General features: G+C 43.0%; 1 protein-coding gene across 8 annotated transcripts in view; it reads right to left on the bottom strand.

The window, feature by feature from the left end:
- SENP2 (SUMO specific peptidase 2) overlaps positions 1-22,316 on the bottom strand; it is a 52,683-nt gene that overhangs the window by 25,968 nt on the left and 4,399 nt on the right. For 4 of the 8 annotated variants that reach the window (XM_038416979.2, XM_038416982.2, XM_038416978.1 and 1 more), the window contains exons 2-4: positions 10,063-10,143; positions 2,871-2,926; positions 789-922 (exon numbers count right to left, since the gene is read on the bottom strand). In XM_038416979.2, coding sequence (XP_038272907.1) covers positions 789-922; positions 2,871-2,926; positions 10,063-10,088 — 216 coding nt within the window. In that variant the 5' untranslated portion in view covers positions 10,089-10,143. Of the gene's footprint in view, positions 1-788; positions 923-2,870; positions 2,927-10,062; positions 10,144-20,037; positions 20,307-22,316 lie in introns of those variants that run through there. The other 4 variants (XR_005294963.2, XM_038416981.2, XM_038416976.2 and 1 more) reach the window with 3 other exon arrangements.

Genomic DNA, 22,316 nt, shown 5'->3' with positions numbered 1-22,316 from the left:
TGATCCTTGAAAGACTTTAGAATTACAGCAGGTGAACAATCTTTAGAGCAGACTTCACATAAATTAAAGAACCGAGTTTTATCCTTGAATTCCTCTGAATCATCTCCAAGACAATCTCTTCCTAAAACCAGCAGCTTGTTCCTTGAAAACAAAACTATTTGTATAAACTAGCAATTTACATGCTATTTAGAATCCAGACTAGAACATCCTAAATCTCTTTGGATTGCCCTACTGGCTCTGATTAGGCAGAAGACAATAAACCAGATTATCCAACCTAGCAATTGAAGAGTCTGGCTCACAGACATGCAAGCTAAGTAGAGGGGAGCTTTTGTACACTTTGCACCTAAATACCAGTTGCATACACTAGCTACAGGCATGTAAGTGCATCTAGTAGAGCCATTTATTCAGGAAATACTTGTTCATATTAGTTACCAGGACAAGAGGCATATGGGCTCTTCAAATACAACAAGCTTGAGAGCAAAATCACAACACAATTTGTAGGAGAATGTACCAGATAGTACAATATGTACATTTAAAATACTATAAAGATGTCCAGGAGTAAAACAGCAGAAGTTCAGTCTCAACAACAAGTGCTCTAATGGAGGATTCAAACTTGAACAAGGCAATACCTATGATCTTCAAAGTAACAGACCACCAGCCCTTATGACCTTTGACCAAAGCCAACTCTAGGCAGTCACCAAGGAGACTGGTCCCATTCATTTATTTTGTGTTGCATGTATTCACACATTACAGTTAGAAACAATCTTATGCCCAGAATCTCCACTAACCTCATCCATAGATTCTGCAGTTTGAGCTCCATTACATATGGATGTCTTCAGGTATCTACTTGTCAGCTGGGATGGCAATTTAATTAGATTGGCAACTCCTTGTACAGTCTTCGTCAATTTAGAAATAACATAATCTTAAAAAAAAACAAAAACAAAAAAACCCAGGAAGATCATAAAACATTTGGTCTACATAAGGATTTTTTCCCGTTTAAATGTAAGCACTCTCAGCTAGAGTATCATTGCGTGCAATAGTTCACACTTCAGGTTATTCACAACATTATCAACCTTTTCAGGTTTTATTTACAGGTATGACTGGTTGGGAAAACAGTAATCCCTTAAACTATAGAAGGCAAGCTTTTCAAAGACTATTTTTAATACTGAAAATACAAAAGTAACACAGCCAGCCTGATGGTAGTCCTCAAGGTTAGCAGTTATTTTTGGCTCCGCATCCTCTAGTGGAACAGGGGTTGTTTTTTTTTTTAAAGTCAGAAATTAAGTTATACTCTGGAGGTCAGCATTTATCTGAAAATAGGAGTATGATATTTAAGCATAAAAGTTTCATGCGATGTATTGTTCAAAGATATTAGTTAAAATTGTTAGATACCAATTTGCTCTGTTTACGGAGACTTGTACACTGTTCAAAGTGAGGGGTAGTAATGGTGGAACAAAACACACTTCTTTTTTTTTTTATAATTTTGGTTTCCCCCAGAGCTTTCTCTAACCCCCAAAAATGCATTAAAATTATGATGATACCACCAAGTGACAGCCAATATTCTCAGGGAGAACAGCAATGTCCTTTGTCAGGCAAAATAACTAAAGACGGATCTTACTTTTCACCAGTACTTGTACTGTGAAGTAGACCTTAAGCAGAAAGGACTTCAGTGTCCACATCTCCATCTTTTCACTCAAGAGATGGACCAAACTAGTCAGCAATCTCAAGTCAAAACAGAGCAGATATTGTTGCTATCTGAAATAACTATCTAGCGGCAGCTGGTGCCTAAAAAGTGGTGCAGCTGCAGACTGCATGGGGGCTGGGGTGCAGACTGACTAAAAAATGGGTCAGTATTAAGGGCACCACAGGGAAGTATTTTGGTGAGAGCTAATGGAGGCTAAGGAGAAAGTGCAAGGCAAAAATAGGAGCGCCCTCTTCCGTTCCATTCCTTCCTGAAAAGGGAAGGAATGGGGAGAAAGAACACTTCATTGTCAAGGACAGCATGTATCCATCCATGACAGCTTGGCTACACCCTCCTAGTCCCAATCTCTCCCCTTGTAATCTAGCTCTACTCTACCTTCTCCTCCTCCCCTCCAACTCATGTATAATGTATAACGTTTTCCCCGGGAACTCAACCTAGCCTTTCCAGCTCCCTACTCAGAGCCTTCCCAACTCCATCAGCTCCCTGCAACCAGCTCCAGAACACCCAAACAACTATCCCCTAGAAAGAAAACCCTGCTTCTCCTTGCTTAGGCTCTCAAAAGCTCAGAATCCCTTCCCAAGTCCTGCTTAGGCTCAGACACCCCTCACCACATGCAGCTCAGAATTCTTTTCCACCCAGTTAAAAACAAATGCTATTTGTTTCAGAGTCAGGAAGTGAAGAACAGAGGCAGCAAGGAGCATATGATTGGGATCTGAAATGCTCCAAAGAAGTATTATGCCCTGCTCTAGCCTCTATGCCTCCTCCCTGCGCTTCCTGAAGTTTGTGTGCTCAGGCCGTAAGTCCAGTGGCACTTTGTGTACTGCAGCACCACAGACTTCTCTCCCCTCCACAGTGGCAGCGTGCAGTACAGCACCCTGCAGTAAATCAGCCACTTCCATATGTAATGTGGGTGGGACTTGGCCACAAGAGGAGATCATCAGGAACTAATGGGGATACCTATACCACTAGAGTGCCTTTCTAGAAGGAGCAGGTGAGAAGGAGGAGGGTTTGAAGAACCATGCAGGTTATTTCCATGTTCATAAATATACAAACAAAAGCTCTGGTCTCTTGGGTACATGAGAAAGATCTAGTGTCTTATTAAAAAAAAACAAACAAACCAACGAACCACCGCACATTACACAAGTAGTGAGAAGCGCTAATACAATACCTAATCTTTGTCTTTTTGCTTGCCTCCGATTAGGGTCCTCCACAGATGACTGAATGCTGAGGAAAGAACAGACCAAAGAGTTATTTTATAGCAATAGACAAGTGTTCTAAATGAGTCTCCTCCCTTAGAGTCTCCAAATTCAACCCAAATTAGTTTACTTGCCCCCAGGGAAATCTCTTTACAGCCAGCCCTCAAGACTGTATAGACTTCCGTACAGGAATCTATTAAAGTCCCATAAGGCTGTAGCCACTGCAGAACTGACCACCACATAATCTGTGCACATACTAGGAAGGGTCCCAAGGAGTGCCCCATGCACTCACAGACATGACTTCATCTAAGCACCTTAAGTCACCTGCCCCAAACGCATCCAGTAACACAAAGGCAAAAGCAGGCAGATGCTCACATTTAGGTAATGTAATTGTATAGAGTTCATTTAAGTTTGTTACTAGCTGCAGAGCGCAATGCACATGTGGATAAAATTTGTCTCCTCCCTCAAAAGAAGGAAATAGTTGTGTCAGCCTTAATACAATTAGGGTTAAATAGAGATGACTGTTCACAGAATTAAGACCCTAAAAATCATTACATAATCTATATTAAAATGAGTTACAAATAGAATCCTGACTTGAATACAAGAAGAGAGATAGGAAAAAGCCACTACACTCGAATTCATAAACATTTAAGTTACACTTGTTGCTATGCCAGTGAAGTGACTGTTACCACGCAGCAGTTTCCTAAAGTCAGTCTCAGATACATAAGATGCCGCCGAAAGGCACAGCATCGCTTACCCCATAACCTCAGCCATGCAGAACACAGTGCCATCCACAGCCTCAGAAACAACTCTGACATAATCAAAAAGGCTGACAAAGGAGGTGCTGTCGTCATCATGAATAGATCAGAGTATGAACAAGAGGCTACTAGGCAGCTCTCCAACACCACTTTCTACAAGCCATTACCCTCTGATCCCACCGAGAGTTACCAAAAGAAACTACAGCATTTGCTCAAGAAACTCCCTGAAAAAGCACAAGAACAAATCTGCACAGACACACCCCTAGAACCCCGTCCTGGGGTATTCCATCTGCTACCCAAGATCCATAAACCTGGAAATCCTGGACGCCCCATCATCTCAGGCACTGGCACCCTGACAGCAGGATTGTCTGGCTATGTAGACTCCCTCCTCAGGCCCTTCGTTACCAGCACTCCCAGCTATCTTCGAGACGCCACTGACTTCCTGAGGAAACTACAGTCCATTGGTGATCTTCCTAAAAACACCATCCTAGCCACTATGGATGTAGAAGCCCTCTACACCAACATTCCACACAAAGATGGACTACAAGCCGTCAGGAACAGTATCCCCGATACTGTCACGGCTAACCTGGTGGCAGAACTTTGTGACTTTGTCCTGACCCATAACTATTTCACATTTGGTGACAATGTATACCTTCAAATCAGCGGCACTGCGATGGGTACCCGCATGGCCCCACAGTATGCCAACATTTTTATGGCTGACTTAGAACAACGCTTCCTCAGCTCTCGTTCCCTAATGCCCCTACTCTACTTGCGCTACATTGATGACATCTTCATCATCTGGACCCATGGAAAAGAAGCTCTTGAGGAATTCCACCATGATTTCAACAATTTCCATCCCACCATCAACCTCAGCCTGGACCAGTCCACACAAGAGATCCACTTCCTGGACACTACGGTGCCAATAAGCGAAGGTCACATAAACACCACCCTATATCGGAAACCTACTGACCGCTATTCCTACCTACATGCCTCTAGCTTTCATCCAGATCATACCACTCGATCCATTGTCTACAGCCAAGCGCTACGATATAACCGCATTTGCTCCAACCCCTCAGACAGAGACAAACACCTACAAGATCTCTATCATGCATTCCTACAACTACAATACCCACCTGCTGAAGTGAAGAAACAGATTGACAGAGCCAGAAGAGTACCCAGAAGTCACCTACTACAGGACAGGCCCAACAAAGAAAACAACAGAACGCCACTAGCCCTCACCTTCAGCCCTCAACTAAAACCTCTCCAACGCATCATCAAGGATCTACAACCTATCCTGAAGGACGACCCATCACTCTCACAGATCTTGGGAGACAGGCCAGTCCTTGTTTACAGACAGCCCCCCAATCTGAAGCAAATACTCACCAGCAACCACACAACAGAACCACTAACCCAGGAACCTAGCCTTGCAACAAAGCCCGTTGGCAACTCTGTCCACATATCTATTCAGGGGATACTATCATAGGGCCTAATCACATCAGCCACACTATCAGAGGCTCCTTCACCTGCGCATCTACCAATGTGATATATGCCATCATGTGCCAGCAATGCCCCTCTGCCATGTACATTGGCCAAACTGGACAGTCTCTACGTAAAAGAATAAATGGACACAAATCAGACGTCAAGAATTATAACATTCAAAAACCAGTTGGAGAACACTTCAATCTCTCTGGTCACTCGATCACAGACCTAAGAGTGGCTATCCTTCAACAAAAAAGCTTCAAAAACAGACTCCAACGAGAGACTGCTGAATTGGAATTAATTTGCAAACTGGATACAATTAACTTAGGCTTGAATAGAGACTGGGAGTGGATGAGTCATTACCCAAAGTAAAACTATTTCCCCATGTTATTTCTCCCCCCCACCCCACCCCCCACTGTTCCTCTGATATTCTTGTTAACTTCTGGAATTAGCCTACCTTGCTTGTCACCATGAAAGGTTTTCCTCCTTTCCCCCCCCTGCTGCTGGTGATGGCTTATCTTAAGTGATCACTCTCCTTACAGTGTATGTGATAAACCCATTGTTTCATGTTCTCTCTCTCTGTGTGTATGTGTGTATGTGTGTGTGTGTGTATATATATATAAATAAAAATAAATCTCTCCTCTGTTTTTTCCACCACATGCATCCGATGAAGTGAGCTGTAGCTCACGAAAGCTTATGCTCTAATAAATTTGTTAGTCTCTAAGGTGCCACAAGTACTGCTTTTCTTTTTGCGAATACAGACTAACACGGCTGCTACTCTGAAACATAAGATACTCTGTTTCAAAATGACAAAACTGGTTCATTATTAGAGCGTAACCTTTTGCAAAACTTCAAAAACGCAAAGTTAGATCTTAAAGTTTGTCCAATGGCTCCCTACCTGGTTTTAGGGAAGCTGGACTTCATATTTCCCCTTTTCTGGGAAGCGAGTGATTTATTTCAAATTTAATCCGCCTCAGGTCAAGTCTATACCAGGGGTTCTCAGCCTTTTTCTTTGAGGCCCCCTCAACGTGCTATAAAAACCTCCATGGCCCACCTGTGCTCCATTTTTTTTTTTTGCATTTATAACCAGAGCCAGCATTAAGGGGTAGCAAGCAGGGAAATTGCCTGGGGCCCCAGTGAAGCTAAGTTGCTCAGGCTTCTGCTTCAGCCCCAGGCAGCGGGGCTCAGGGCCCGTCTTCAGCCCTGCGTGGCAGGGTTTAGGCTTTCTGCTCTGGGCCCCAGTGAGTCTAACACTGGTCCTGCTTGGCAGACCCCCTGAAACCTGCTTGTGGCCCTACAGGGGGCCCCAGACCCCTGGTTGAGAACCACTGGTCTATACTGCAATCTTTTGCCAGCTAGCTGCCTCTGTCACGGATGTGATAAGGTGCGATTTGTGACCAACATAACTAAGGTTGCAAAAATCTTGTGACATGGTAATACCAGCAAAGCTGTACTATTGCTGATCTAGCTTATCTCAGTCGTAGTCTGAGGTCCTGATATCACTTCTTGTCTCATTAGTTCCATTCTGGGTAAAATATCTCTGATGTGTTTCCTATTCCTTTCTTATGCAGTGCTAATTTGCTATGTGCTTTACAGGTAAGTTCAAAGATAATACGATGAGCCAAGAGTTAGCAGTCAAACACGCAGTCAAGGATGCAACAAGAAGCAATGATTAAACCACACCATTCAATTGCCATCTTTAATCAATCCATTGTTTGGGAGAGAGTTTAATAAACTATTTCCAAGCCCTTATATAAAAGGTTTGATAATATCTTTAATAATGCTTACTTTTTTCACTTTTTAATTCTCATTGTTATACTGTTCCTCCTGTTTTAGTCTTCAATAGGGCTACTGATGCAAATACCAACACAGGGTTGAAAGACTCATGTCAAGGTTCCTTCCCCACTCTGAACTCTAGGGTACAGATGTGGGGACCTGCATGAAAACCCCCTAAGCTTATTTTTACCGGCTTAGGTTAAAACTTCTCCAAGGTACAAACTATTTTACCTTTTTCCCTTGGACTCTATTGCTGCCACCACCAAGCGTTTAACAGGTTAAGAGCCCGCTTGGAAACGTCCGTCACCCCCAAAATCCTCCCAAGCCCTATACCCCCTTTCCTGGAGAAGGCTTGATAAAAATTCCTCACCAATTTGCATAGGTGAACACAGACCCAAACCCTTGGATCTTAACAATGAAAAAGCAATCAGGTTCTTAAAAGAAGAATTTTAAAAGAAAAAAAATAAAAGAATCACCTCTGTAAAATCAGGATGGTAAATACCTTACAGGGTAATCAGATTCAAAACAGAGAATCCCTCTAGGCAAAACCTTAAGTTACAAAAAGACAAAAACAGGAATCTACATTCCATTCAGCACAGCTTATTTTCTCAGCCATTTAAACAAAACAGAATCTAACACATCTCTAGCTAGATTACTTACTACGTTCTAAGACTCCATTCCTTTTCTGTTCCCGGCAAAAGCATCACACAGACCCTTTGTTTCTCTCCCCCCCACCCAGCTCTGAAAGTATCTTGTCTCCTCATTGGTCATTTTGGTCAGGTGCCAGTGAGGTTATCCTAGTTTCTTAACCCTTTACAGGTGAAAGGGTTTTTCCTCTGGCCAGGAGGGATTTTAAAAGTGTTTACCCTTTCCTTTATATTTATGACAACTCAACATTTGCAAACATTATATTTGCATTTGGTTTCTTTGCAGTGTTGTAGCCATGTTGGTCCCAGGATATGAGACAAGATAGGTGAGGTAATATCTTTTATTGGACCAACTTCTGTTGGTGGAAGGGACAAGCCTTTGAGCTTCACGGACTTGCTTTTCAGGTCTGGAGAAGGTAAACCAGGGTATCTAAACCCAATACAAGTTGGGACAGATTAAGCAGCATATAGGGTTCATACATGCTGTAGAAGACCACTTAAAGTGGGCAATAAAGGTTAACATGCAGCAAAGTGTGTTACAACTTCTTGTAATGAGCCATAAAATCAGTTTCTCTGTTAATTCCATGGTTTTTAGTGTCTAACAGATATGAATTTAAGTTACCAGAGTTGTCTTTTGAAGGTGTAGTGCAGGTTTCCTTTGAGGATGAGGACTGAGATGTCAGATATAGAGGAGTCAGTTTCTGAAAAGTGCTCACCCCTAGATGATATAGTGTTTTTTGCCTTTTATTATTTTTCCAAGAGACCGTTCATTCGAGAGCACAGGAATTTTCTGGTTTCACCCACATTGTGTGAATGTGTGTTGGGGCATTTGATGCCTGGATTGCAATTGTTCGATACCTTGTACAGGCTTCAAGTGAGGGGCGATTGGTGACGAGGGTGTACGGTCAGTGGACTTCTTTGTCTTTTTCTGTATTAAAGCATGTTCTCAGGGTATGTATGTGTCCCTTTTCCTTGATGCGATCTACTTCTCTGTTGGAGCATCCTTGTTCAGTGAAAGCAGTTTTAAGGACATCTGGGATATACACCTCTCTTCAGAGAAGAATTCTGTAGTGCCTGCCTGTAGATAAAAGATTTGTTGGTGTGTTGGGGGGGTTTGCTGGATCTGTGAAGGTAATGGTGGTGGATCCATGGGTTTCTTGTAACTAGTCTTTGTAGAGTTCCATTGCTGAATCTCACCATAGTGTCCAGGAAGTTGATACTGGTGTGGGACTGTTCTGGAGAGTTTGATGGATGGGTGGTGGTTGAAGTTATAGAGGAAATCTATGAGTGAGTTTAGATAGTCTGTTCAGAGAACGAAAATATCATTGATGTATCTCAGCATATATCATTGGTTTCATGGTGCATTCTTCCAGAAATTCTTTGAGGTGGCCCATGAAGAGGCAGGAATATTGGGGTAGCCATCTTAGTCCAAACCTTAGGAAAAGCCATGGGTACTAAGTATTCATTGTTAAATGTGAAGTTGTTGTGAGAGAATGAAATGGATGAGTCTAGTGAGGAGTTTAGGGTAGATTTTCAAGTGTTGTACATTATCCTGTAGGTATAATGGACAGATAGCAATGCCATCATGGGGAAGGATGATGGTATACAGGGAGGTGACAAATAGTAATCTGTGGGAAGCTGCTAATTTTGCAGAGTTTCTGGAAGGAGTTGGTAGTGTTTTGGAGGAAGCTGTGGTAAGTGATCTGAGGTGGTGAGTGGTTTCTATAAATCCTGATATTCCTTCAGTAGGAAGGCTGTGGCCAAATACGATGGGTCTGCCTGGGTTCCCTGGGGAGGCATGTAGAAGGTTCTGGGGAGTGGGTTTGCAGGGAATGATGTAGAGTTTTTCTTGAAGTTGCAAATAACTTCAACAGCCAGAGATAGGATATTAGATGGGTAGGTCTCCGAGTTACTATAGAGAATTCTTTTCCAGGTATCTGGCTGGTGGGTCTCACCTATATGCTCAAGGTCCGATTGCCAATCTGAGCTGGGCAAAAAGTCCTTCCTGACCCCATATATGGTAATCATACCATTCCCTCCAGTTTTGAAACCAGTTAGGTTTTGTGTCCCCACTGCCTCCCCTTGGAAGGATGTTCCAGAACTTCACTCCTCTAACCATCAGAGGAGTAACAGTAGCCAGTGAGCAAAGACCAGCGGGAACCCTGAGTTTACTTCCCCCTCCGTACCCCCTAAAAAGACACCTAGATATCACTTATCTTTCACTGTCACAATTTAACCTTTAATCACTGGCTTGAAGGGAAGAGTTAAGGCCACATGTCAGGTAGCCTTTGAAATGCAAGCTAAAAAACTGGATCAGGATTTTAAACTCAGATGAACCAGATGTAGGAGCCAGCACTCTCAGTAAGCCAATGTTAGTGTCCCTCCTGCTTTGACAGGACAATGCCCATCAATGTTCATCACTGTAACATGTATTTTACTTTCTTTAATAACTGCACAGAAGAGCCAGGCTTTATATTCATGGAACAACCCTTACATATACGTACGTAAGATCAGGCCCTGTCCTTTTCATACCCTTTTTTCCAAATCAGTGTGGAGGGCAGTTGGTTGAGACATACAACTTAAGGCTGTAAAAAAGAAGTCAAATTTTCATTTTATATTTCATATTAATTGCAAAGAGATCAATACTGCACTCCAGATGTACAGTACATTAATGGTTAAGTGTTTCTCCCTCCCTCATTTAATCACCCTTGCCCAACTCTAATCCATAGTTTTTCCACCCTTCTTCCATTGTAGCAGCATTGCCTATGTTATGAATACTACAGTCTGCTCCTGATGTGCACATGTAACAGATAAAACAGGAAGTGAAGCACTGATCAAGAACAAAAACCAGCTATAGAACTAAGGGGCTCCATGCAGGGTTTCTCTCCAGAGGAAAAGAAACACTAAGACTTTGGTAAAGCACCCTCCCCTCCAGCAATCCGACATTTCCTAATTTTTGAATGCTTGACTTTGCAACCTAAACAGATTTCTTGTTACAGTTTACCAAAAGAGACTTTTTTAAAAAGCAACATAGAAAAACAAATTATGTGCAGCTAATCCCTTCCTTACTTCCTCTTTCAAACCTCAGAGTTTAAACCCATCAGCACAGACTTCTGCCACTTAAGCCAGAGAACTAACTACGTTAGCTGGCAGCAGGGGAAAAAACAAACAAAAAAAACAAACAAAAAACTATACTTTTCTGTGGACTGCCCCACTAGATAAGGACTCATAACCAAGTCCTTTGACTTTACACATGCATGAGCAGTCCTTGTTTCAGCACTACATATGCACAACTAGAACCATCTTACAAACACAGCCCACAACAAATATTTGTCACACAGACAGCTAGCAGCTTACAGTGGAGTTTGTGGGAGGATAAGAAAAACAGTGGTTCCCAAACTTTAACACCTGTGAACCCCTTTCTCTAAAATGTCAAGTCTTGTGAACCCCCTCCTAAAAATGAATATTTCCAGGGATTTTCTCCTTTACCCGAGTATAAGTTATAAAAGCATTGATCTTGGAAATATAAAATCTCTTTATGACATGCTTATTACACACTATTATTAATTATTATTATTACTCATTACAGTATTTGTATTACATTATGAAAACAGCAACACTCTTCCAAGATCTCACTTTCGTAGCTTGTATCACTTTGAATTAACCTGTTAGAAGACAAGGCTCCTATGTTTCATCAAGGAGGATCAGACGTGAAATAGCATGAAGGTATTTAAGAAGCCAACTCAAAGAGTTCCTCCTACACAAGTATTCAGGTCTTGAGCAGTCCAGGCAAAGAACACACGTTACAACAAAGCTTAAACTTGTTCTTCATAATTTTTAAAATACTAGCTGCCTATTTAATTTTAAAAACAGCAAAAAATATCCACCTCCCTTTTCATTTCTTACAAGGAATCTTAAAGTTTAAATCTCCTCAGTGTGATAGATATGCTTGCTTTGATCTGCTTAGCTCATGAAGTCCAGGGACTCTGGGCTGCTGGCCCCATGCTATCCCTAGGGACAGCTCTTTCCGCCAGTAGGGAATTTTTTCCTGAGAACCCCCTGTAACATTTTGCAAACCCCAGTTTGGGAACCATTGTTCTAGAAACACAGTCTAGGACTAGAAGACAACAATGGCTACCGAGACAGCATTAGAAGCGACCCAAGGAGGAGAGGAGACTAAAAAGGTGGCCAGATGTAGAAGCTGAAGTATGTACATCATCCTTGAGTAGTTATCCGATAGAAGCTACTTATGTATGAAACATTACCTGATACAGCTCATGGGAGAGAAGATCCAAGGATTAGAAATGCAGCTGAGATGATAGAATTCAGGCAGATTTCAAGGCATAATGCAGGAGAGGAGAGAGGAAGTGACACAAAACAACTCAAGAGCAGCCGACACCTGCTGAACAAAGAGACCTAGAGGGCAAGCTGCCAGAAGAGAATGGTGATCCATGGAAGACCATGACCACTAGGACAAGGCAGAGGAAGAAACCAGCTAGTGGTAGTGAAATTGAGTTGGGTAACACCTTGGGGAAACGAAAGAGTGGCAAGGAAGAAAAGGGAAGCTAGTCCCTGCAGGAGAGAACAAAATCATGGAGAGGCGCGCTGGTCCCTCTTAAGGGCAAATGAGGATGATGTACATTGGACTGGGAAAAACATAGGACAGATTTATACTAACACCAGGAAGAGACAGTTATATGTGACTGGGGACTCCATTCTCAGAAAAGAGCCTCATGGAATGGAAAAAAAGGGTTGCAAAGGAAGCTACAATCTGGAGATCAGAAAAGGTAGGAATAAAGTGAGAATTGCTAAAAGTCAAGGTGAATTAGCTCTTGGCAAGGAAATTAAAAAATTCTTATTTTAATTACATAAAGAGAAGGAGGATAGATTAAGTTGGACTGTTATACAGTGTAGATGGCAAGAAGATTAAATAGGATCTAGGTACGGCCCAAAAATTAAAAGAATATTTTGCCTCTGTTTTCCATAAGGATAATCTGGAACATGGGCTCAAAGGCAGGATAGCTGATTGAAGGGAATGCACAGAAATGGAAGTGACCATATCTGAGGAGGAAGAAAAACTTAAAGAGCTTAATGCACTCAAACTGGGGGGGAGGAGGGAGAGAGAACCAGACAATTTCCATCCTAGAATTCTGAAAGAACTGGCACATGAGATGGCTAGTCCAGTAGCAAAGATTTTTTTTTTTTACCCCTTAAATCTATTCAGGGATAGCTATTCAGTTATATGGTACTAACGTCCTACCTATGTTTAAGAAAGGGGAGGAAGTTACCCAAGCAATTAGACTTGTTTGTTCCTTGCATTCTACTGAGGTGAGTAACTGTGAAAGAAAAAATAATTCAATTCATGGCAGTAAAGAATAAAGGTGCTGGAATGCAACATGGGTTTACCAAAGGTAGATGATTCCAGACCAACCTGACCTTTTTTGGGCAGTAGTGTGCAAATTAAGTTTGCTGATAAACCAAAGTCAGGAGGCATCGTCAAAACAGAGGAGGATTGGCATGGATTGTATGGGAAGATCTGGATGACTTAGAAGGCTAAAGTGACAGAAATGGGATAAAATTCAATAGTCCACAGTGCAAGATCATGCACTTAGGAGCTAATAAAAAATTTCTACTATAAGCTGGGGGCTCATCAGTTGGAAACAGAGGAGAAAGACCTAGGTGTGTGGGTTGATTACAGGATGACTATGAGCCACCAATGTCATGTGGCTGTGAAAAAGGCAAATGCAATCCTAGGATGCATCAGGTAAGGCAATTACAGTAGAGATAGAAAAGTATTAATGAGATTGTACAAGGTAGTGGATAAGACCTCATTTGGAATACAGTGTACAATTCCAGTCACCCATATTCAGGAACAAAGAATTCAAACTGTAAAAGATGCAGAGAAGAGCTACTGCAAAGGGCTTACCTTATGAGAGGAGACTTGAAGATCCTGGCTTGTTTAACCTAACAAGAAGGCTGAATGGATCTGACTGCTCTCAAAAAATACAGAGGGGTAAACACCCAAGAGGGTGAAGACTTTGGCACAAGAAGAAAAATCAGCAGAAACTGGCCATGAACTAATTCAGCCTGGAAATTAGAACGTTTCTAACCAACAGAGGAGGGAGACTCTGGAACAGCCTCCCTGTACAAGTTGTAGGGGCAAGCCATCTTACTTAGTTTAAAGAGAACTGGACAAATTTAGGAGTGCGATTGTATAACAGAGTTGCTTCTAATAGTAGCGGGCAGAGGTCAGCAGCCCTGGTGCTCACTTCTGGTTACATGTTCCTAAAAGCTCATGATTCAGGGCTTCAGCTGTGGACATCCAGAAGGATTCCCCCCTGACACCACCTCCTCCTCCCCCCAAACACACAGAGCGTTTGGCCTCCTTCCTCTGAAGGAAGGATCAGAGATAGCCACAACTGAACATGAGACATTGGATGGGGTACTGACCATGTTATCTGAGGTGCTTGGCTGGCTTTCTTGCTCCCATGCTCAGGGTCCAACTGATCTCCATGCTGGGAAGGAATTTTCCTCCAGGTTAGATTGGCAGTGACCATGGGGATTTTTAATCTTCCTCTGCAGTGTATGGATGCAGGTCATTTGACAGGATTATCGGTTTCTCTTTCTCAATCATTTCCCTGCCATTCCAAGTGCCTCAGGTGTTGGTGTGTATCAGTCCGTCCTACTCTCTCCCTGGGACACAACAGTTTAGTCTCCCAAGAACTGTAATACTTTGGTCTAATTCTGGTTGTTGCGTTTGGTGAATAGGTGCTGGTGGTCGGATATACAGGAGGTCAAACTAGATATCTGATGGTCCCTTCTAGCCTTGAACTCAATGACTTTGACAGAGGGGCTAAGTAGCCTAGAGTTGAATCTTCCACAGTCGAGTTCTGGATTATATTCCCAGAGCATGTAACCTGTGAGGCCATGCTTGCTCCACATATGAAGCCTTTGTAACTCTTAATATGTTTTAGTGGGGGAGCAAGTTTAAGTTTCAGTGCAATTGGTCCCTTAAGCCAAACGATATTTTGATGAGAATATTTCTGTTTTCAGCCTCTGGCACCAGAAGTGAATTCCCTGCTCTACGACATGCTTTAGCAATTATTCTGTTTTTGGATGCCATTAGAGCAATGACATTCTAAATTTGCCATGAAGGACTTTATTTTTTGTCTCTCAGTAACCATGCAGTGAGATTAATAGTCAAAGTATTATAAATGCTTCTCAAAACAGCAAGCAGACTGCCTTCTTACTGGCAATTTAAAAACTTCGGAATTTCTGTCACATTACTACATTTGGGATTAGGACTTCATCCACTAACTTCCTCAACTTTTGTAGAATCTTCTGGTTGAGCAAACGGGAAAATATACAGAAGCTGCTTAGGCCATCTCTATGGGAGTGCATGCACCTGCTCTTCATTACCCACAGGGATGGAGGTTCTTCCCTCATGTAAGGAGGAAAATTTGAAGCTTACTCCAAAAACTTCAGGATCTTAAATACATGAAAAAGCTACAATTTAAACTGTGATCTTTAACCTGATTTGGTTAGATTAGTCCAGATTATGTATAGGCATGCTTCATTTGGCTTAAAGCAGCTTTATTTCAATTTAACCTAAACCAATTCCTACACAACTTAAGATATATCAAAATAAGATTGGTTTGAATAATAGATTGCCCCCTCAGCCTTTTGCTCTGGTTTAAGTTTACATTAAACCAGTGCAATTTTCTCCTATAGACTAGACCTCACTGTATAGGCGTTCAGCTGTCTGTTCAAGCTCCCTCTCCCTGATGTACAATCTCCACACTGATTTTCCTTTGATATGCAGTGCCCTCTCCAGCAAGAGAATTCTCTGCTCAGTCTAGGTCAGGATAACACCACATCCCGACAGAAAAGCCACTGATGCCTGTAATACCTTCATGGCCAATCTATTCTGCTGCTGCATTGAATACTAGAAACTAGTGAAGTCTGGAAGCACTACCAGGTGCTTGCCTGTTAGACAGCTGATAAGCAAACAATTCTAACCATCAGCCCTATGCTGATATCTGATAAGCTCATGCCCCAGCTGGCTAGGCTCTTTTCTTATAAAAGACACTCTGGAACAGACAGACATAAAATGGTGACCTCTTTAAGGTGCTTTGCACATCATGCTGGAGATAAAGGGCATCTCAACTACTAATACTGAAAGCGTGTTTTCTAATATGACCAATCATGGGACAAACTTTGAAAGAGGCTTCATGTTATTTTCATCTTGATGCCACGACCACCATTGATAACCATCAGATTGCTAGTTTATCTAGGATATGTCAGTCGATCAATATCACTAGAGCCCTGTGTGGATACAAAATTTGTATCCACATCCAATCCACAAAAATGGTCTGTGGATAGCCACATCCACGGATATAAAGCAGATATCCGCAGATTTGCTGGGCTCTAACAATCACATCTTCAGGCTTTAATACTTTTTGAAAACAGTATCCTTTGACCATATCAAGCAATACTTCCAAATGTGTTAAACCTGTAGAGCTTAAGAGTTCAAATTCTGAACTTGTCAAAAGCCATGTCTCTGCACAAGTCTTGTTTGCTTACTTGATAAGCTGCTGAGGACACTAGAAAATGCTGGACTCAAGAATGCATGTGGATCCTTTTTCTTAACTAGCACTACCAAATGTCTGAATATTCTGGGAAATGCCCTACTCACAATGGACCTGAATACGAATTACCATAGTACAATCTGAGAAAACTTGAGTCTTCCTAATCAGGCTATGAAACAGGCATCTGCAGAGCCTATGAAAGCCAAGTTTTTGAGCGAGTATAAACAGTGAACATTGAAACCAGTATTCCCAGTTCCTGTTCATGCACCAGTTGGTTCTCTGAAGTCAAGTACAGTGTTAATATCACTTATTTCAAAGTAAATAGGAAACTTAGGTTCCTGAAGTTACTTTTCTTAAGAACCTTCTCCATAGCTACTGTTTCTAATAGAAATCAGATGCTTCTTCCACACTACTACTACTTTTGGAAGAAGGAACGTGACTCCGATCTCCCAGTGATAGGTGAAGCATAAAAGCTTAGTTCAAAATTGGAGGTGCTGTAATCTTGAGCCTGGACAGCATTGTGAACTCAAAAGTCAGAAGTTTAAAATCCAGCACAAGATTGTGGATATGCAGGATTTTCTTCTCCTGGTACACACACCAGTCTTATTACTTCCCCAGAGCAAAACTGAAAATGACAGAATTGGCATTTACCTCAGTATCAGAATGCAGTAAAGGACAAACTGAAGGAAATTCCAAGAAAAGCAGTAAGAGTTATCAGGGGTAGAGGGGGCACGCATGGAGAGAAAAACATTTTTAATCTTTCCTCCTAAAGAAGTAATGTTGCAAAGGACTCCCAAGTAGACAGATATGATCAAACCTTTCAGACACCGGGAAAGGTAACACAAAGGAAGGAGAATGAGCAATACAAGGGGATAGAACTGCAATTAATAGGATGAAATTAAAAATCAAGTTCAGGCTGAATATCAGGAAAAAAAAGCTTTGTGACAGTGATATTTCAAACCTCCCACTGCCCCTTTGGAGATTTAAAAAAAAAAAAACCACCCACAGAATATAGCACTAGATAGTATCCTACGGACCACAGTTTTTGCTTCAATGGTTCAATTTCTCATATTGCCCACCAGTCACTTTTTACAGAGAGTTATCCTGTGCAAGAACCTAGACACAGCACATAAGGATTTCTTCATGGTTCGCTGCAGGAGTGGAAGTAGAGTGAACAAAACTGTTTGTTTAAACAACTATGATTGACGGGTAAAGATGATCAAGGAGCAAATATACACAAGAGAAAAGACGACAACCAAAAATTCTCCGGAGGGGGGAAAAAAAAAAAAAAAGCAAAAAAACAAACAAAAAAAAATTATGTAGTTCTTAGTAAACACTTTGAAGATCACAGTCTAACACTTCTAGTTAAAGGGACACCATCAATTTCAAAGTCACACCTGTCAGATGATTTACCACTTAATATCCAAGATTACTATAACTGAAGTACAAAGAAACCCAAAAAAACTTTCACAGTTGTATCACTTGTGTTTTTAACAGTAATGTTGTTGGATCATATTAAAGAAGTTCTCTATTAAAGTCACAAATGAGTTTGATTCCCCATAGTTTAAAATCCAGGGTATTACTAATTATCTCTCAGTTTTTGGTACTATTTCACTCCTTCTATGTGTGAAACTTGCAAGCTGCTAATTGTGTTAGTACATTCTAAGACAGAGTCTGTTCTCAGAGCAATTCTTTGTAACAACAACTACTCAGAGTATTTTTTTTTCCCCCCACCAAATGCATCCGATGAAGTGAGCTGTAGCTCACGAAAGCTTATGCTCTAATAAATTTGTTAGTCTCTAAGGTGCCACAAGTACTCCTTTTCTTTTTACTCACAAAGAGAGACTCAAAGCAATACTCTAACAACAGAAACAGCACCCAGAGACTCCAGACCCTTTTGTTGTATTCATCTCGCTTTGCTAACAATTGTGATTAAAATAGAGGTAGAGGATGTCTGTGGATGGACGCTTGGTGTGGATAATAACTGAATGATCAGGGAGGTGCCAGCCTAAAAATCCAGTGTCCAGCGGCTGAAGAAGGCGTCAAGTGAAAATAACCAGAAGCCCCTCAGAGGGCAGACTGGAATCCACCCAACAGCCTCAAGAATGGGAGAACCAAAGAACAAGATAACATCTGGCAGCACAGAGCCATCAGGAATGTGCCATCTGCTGATTGAATCAGCAACAGCATGATGAAGCAATTCCCATTGACTGGCGTAGGAAAAAATTCCTATAAAAATGGATTCTAGAAAGTGAGAGCTTTGGGATCCGATTCTGCAAACCAACTTCCAGGAGCATCGGATGAGCATCTGACAAGGCCCTGGTCCCTCCTCACGTCCAGGCCATCTGGCCAATGGCTTGGCATGAGCAACTCTAAGGCTGGTAACTATGATAACCTTGCAGAACGTACACGCGCGTGTGCGTGCATAATTGAATGGAACGTTATAGCTATAACTGCTTACTATGATTCTTTCTGTATTCACAATAAATGTGGCATTTTGTCTTTTCCCCTTTAATAAGATCCTGCTGGTTTTTATTTTATTGGTATAACAATATGTCCAGTCAGCATCATTGTTTCCTCTATACAGTCAGTTCCTACTTTTATTTGTTGGGTCTCACACACAGCAATAAGGGATTGAAAACATTTTTTCAAAATAAAGACTAAAACCATAAGAGGCAACAGGGAACTCCTGTTCAAGTTCTTAAATGTAGGAACACTGTACTCAGTTTAAGACTATTTAGATTTCAAGTTGAATATCTAGTTAACTGATTTAATTGCCAAACATTCCAAAATAACCTTCTGCCATGAAGTTTTTGAAACAAACAGGAATCAAACCTTGTAGAGCATATCTGGTCTACCACTTCTACTCAGAGTCATCTATCGGTCCATTAGGCTAGTTTTCTATAGGAAATAGCACCCAAAATTAGCTGACCTAGCTAAATCAAAGATTCTGATGCTCGAAGTGAGCAGAAGTCAGAACAAAATTTCACTAAGTCTCTGGTGGCTTTGATCTCTTAAAACATACTCTTTACAATGTATTCTCCAACTCTTGGAATTCACAAAATAGCAGCTTTCACCTACAGAGCAATTAGACAGTCTGACATACTCAATATGCTCTGCATATACCTACTGCCCCAAAATTCAAAAGCCATGGATGGCTGCCTTCATGAAAGACGGTCGGACAGTTCTCCCCATACCAATGACACTCCGCAAGATCAACTATTTAGGATCTTATTTACATCATCATTAGGTCCCCTATATTAGCTCAACATGAGGTAGTTCAAATGCCTGTTAGACAACATTTTCAAATACATTCCATGAATCAGTGATCGTGGGAAGCAAATTACATGCAACCACAAAAAGTCGGGCGGTTTGCTGGTTTTGGTGAAGTCGATGGGAAGCGGCTGTGGGATGTCTGGGCAGGGCCACCCTCATGTTACAGCCCTCGAGAAGCTGGAGTAAGTGCATCCCGAGCCCGGCAGAAGCAAGTGGCTTTGCTATTGCGATTACGCAGTGTCTGGGTTTGAGGCCGAAGGCGCACAGGCTCCAGACACGGGGGGGCGAGGCTGCGGCGCGGCGCGCCAAGGCGCAACAAACCCGCCCCAGCACTGTCCCGTGGCGATGGGGAGCAGACCGGCCGGGCGCAGGCGGCAGCTCCAGGGTACTGCAGCAGAAGACGCTGGCGTCCGACTCTCGATACAACGGCAGCCTCCGCGTCCGTTCCCATGCCGACGGCTCAGGCTGGGGCTCGAGCACGGAACAGGCCCCAGCCGGACCAAGCCCCCGACCCCTCCCCCCGCCTAGGGTCCAGTACACGGTGCCGCGAGCGCAGGGCCCCGGCCGCGGGGGGGAGGCGGCAGAACCGCCCGCCAAGCAGCGGGACTCACTGACCTGTGGTATCGTCTCTTCCGCGGGGTGGGGGGCGGCGTGTCCCGGCGGGGGGCGCCGGGGAAGACCAGGGAGCGCAACGCTTCCACCAGCCATTTGTACATAGGTCTCAGCCAACGGAGGCGGAAATGCGTCTAATCCACACGGCTGCGTGACGTCACGGACGGAGCCCGCCCCCCAGCAGGCGCGCGCTTCTAGCCTGCTGTGTGAATCTCCTCTACCAGCGCGAGGTCGCCCAGCGCCGGGCGCGCGGGCGGGGCCCGACAACGCCCTCCACCTTGGCCTGTTCGGCTGCGATTGGGGGAGACAAGCGAGAGGCGGGGACAGAGCGTCGCCAGCCTCTGCGTCACCTCTGCTGCGGGAGCGCGCGCCTCAGGCCAAGGCCAGGGGCCCCGGCGAGCCGCGCTCAGCGTCCAGTACGTCACCGCCCCCGGCGCCCAGCCCCTGGCCCAGGCAGATCACCCCTTGCCGCCGCTCCCAGCCCAGCCCCCCTCCGTCCACCACAAACACGCTCCTTCCTCTGCACAGACCCCCCCACCGAACAGCTGTTGGAGCATATTAAAGAAGTTCTGTGTTAAAAATCACAACCGAGTTTGATTCCCCATAGTTTAAATGCCAGGGCATTACTGATTAAGAGGTCTCTCGGTTTTTGGTACTGTTTCACTCCCTCTGTAGGTGAAACTTGCAAGCTGCTAATTGTGTTAGCACATTTTAAGACAGAGTCTGTTCTCAGAGCAATTCTTTGTAACAACTACTCAGAGAGAGACTCAAAGCAATACTCTAACAGAAACAGCAGCCGGAGACTCCCCGCCCTTTTGTTGTATTCATCTCGCTTTGTTAACAATTGTGATTAAAATAGAGATAGAGGATGCCTGTGGATGGATGGTTGGTGTGGATAATAACTGAATGATCAGGGAGGTGCCAGCCTAAGAATCCAGTGTCCAGCGGCTGAAGAAGGCATCAAGTGGAAATAACCAGAGGACCCCCGGAGGGCAGACTGGAATCCACCCAACAGCCACAAGAATGGGAGAACCAAAGAACCAGATAACATCTGGCAGCACGGAGCCGTCAGGAATGTGCCATCTGCTGATTGAATCAGCAACAGCATGATGAAGCAATTCCCATAGGCTGGCATAGGAAAAAATTCCTATAAAAATGGATTCTAGAAAGTGAGCGCATTGGGGTCTGATTCTGCAAATCAACTTCCAGGAGCATCAGATGAGCACCTGACAAAGCCCTGCTCCCTCCTCATGTCCAGGCCACCTGGCCAGTGGCTTAGCATGAGCAATTCTAAGGCTGGTAACTATGATAACCTTGCAGAACGTACACGCGCGTGCATAATTGAATGGAATGTTATAGCTATAACTGCTTACTATGATTCTTTCTGTATTCACAATAAATGTGGCATTTTGCCTTTTCCCCTTTAATAAGATCCTGGTGGTTTTTATTTTATTGATTAACACAGCACCCCCACATCCCACCACAAACACTCCTGCCTCCCCACTGCTCCCCCCGAACAGCATCCCCACACCTTCCCCCCCACAGTACCTCCTGCCAACACCCCACTCTCACTCCCCCCCCCCCACACACGCACACACACCTGTCTTCTCCACCAGCTCTTTGCTCCACAATTTTAATGTCAAAGATTCATACCTAGTTTCAGATACCGGTCAGCTTAAACATTTTACTTTTTGGTTCTTTAAATTTGCCTGTTGCTTGGGTTAGTTTCAAGAGTCCCTCTAGTGTATCATGGTGGTTCCACACCAGAGCATTAAACAAGCAGCATACCAAAGGGGAGTCAGTAAAGTCTTCAATTTTGTGACTGATTTCATGGGGTCATAAGAAGGGTGAAAGTGTTAAATACTTCAAAAATGACCTGCAGAAGAGCTCTCTGTAAGCTCTTAAGCAGTTCTCTCGCCCCAACAGACATTGATCCAATAAAAGATGTTACCTCACCCACCTCATTGCTTCAAAAGTGAGCCTTTTAAAGTCAATCAAAAAAGCTACTTAAAATTTGACAATTTTCAGATAAATTTCTACTATTCAATTAGGAATAACCTTATAAATCTCCAAGTGCGAGTTCTTTTCATTATACTTCTATGGGGAGGGTCAAAGGTAAACATAAAATAGCCTTTTCTGAACATCTGGTTGCAATCTTACCTTTTCGGTCAGTTTTTCCCTATAACTTAGAGGTGCTCAAGTAATGGGGCTTTTCTATTGCACAACTGGCATGATGAACAAGAGCTACAGCAAGAGGTTCTGTGGAGCCTACGTGCATCATA

Source organism: Dermochelys coriacea, chromosome 9, assembly GCF_009764565.3.
Source record: "Dermochelys coriacea isolate rDerCor1 chromosome 9, rDerCor1.pri.v4, whole genome shotgun sequence".
NCBI lineage: Eukaryota > Metazoa > Chordata > Testudines > Dermochelyidae > Dermochelys > Dermochelys coriacea.
Note: the sequence above shows the minus strand (reverse complement) of the source record. Positions and strands in the feature narration are given on the sequence as shown.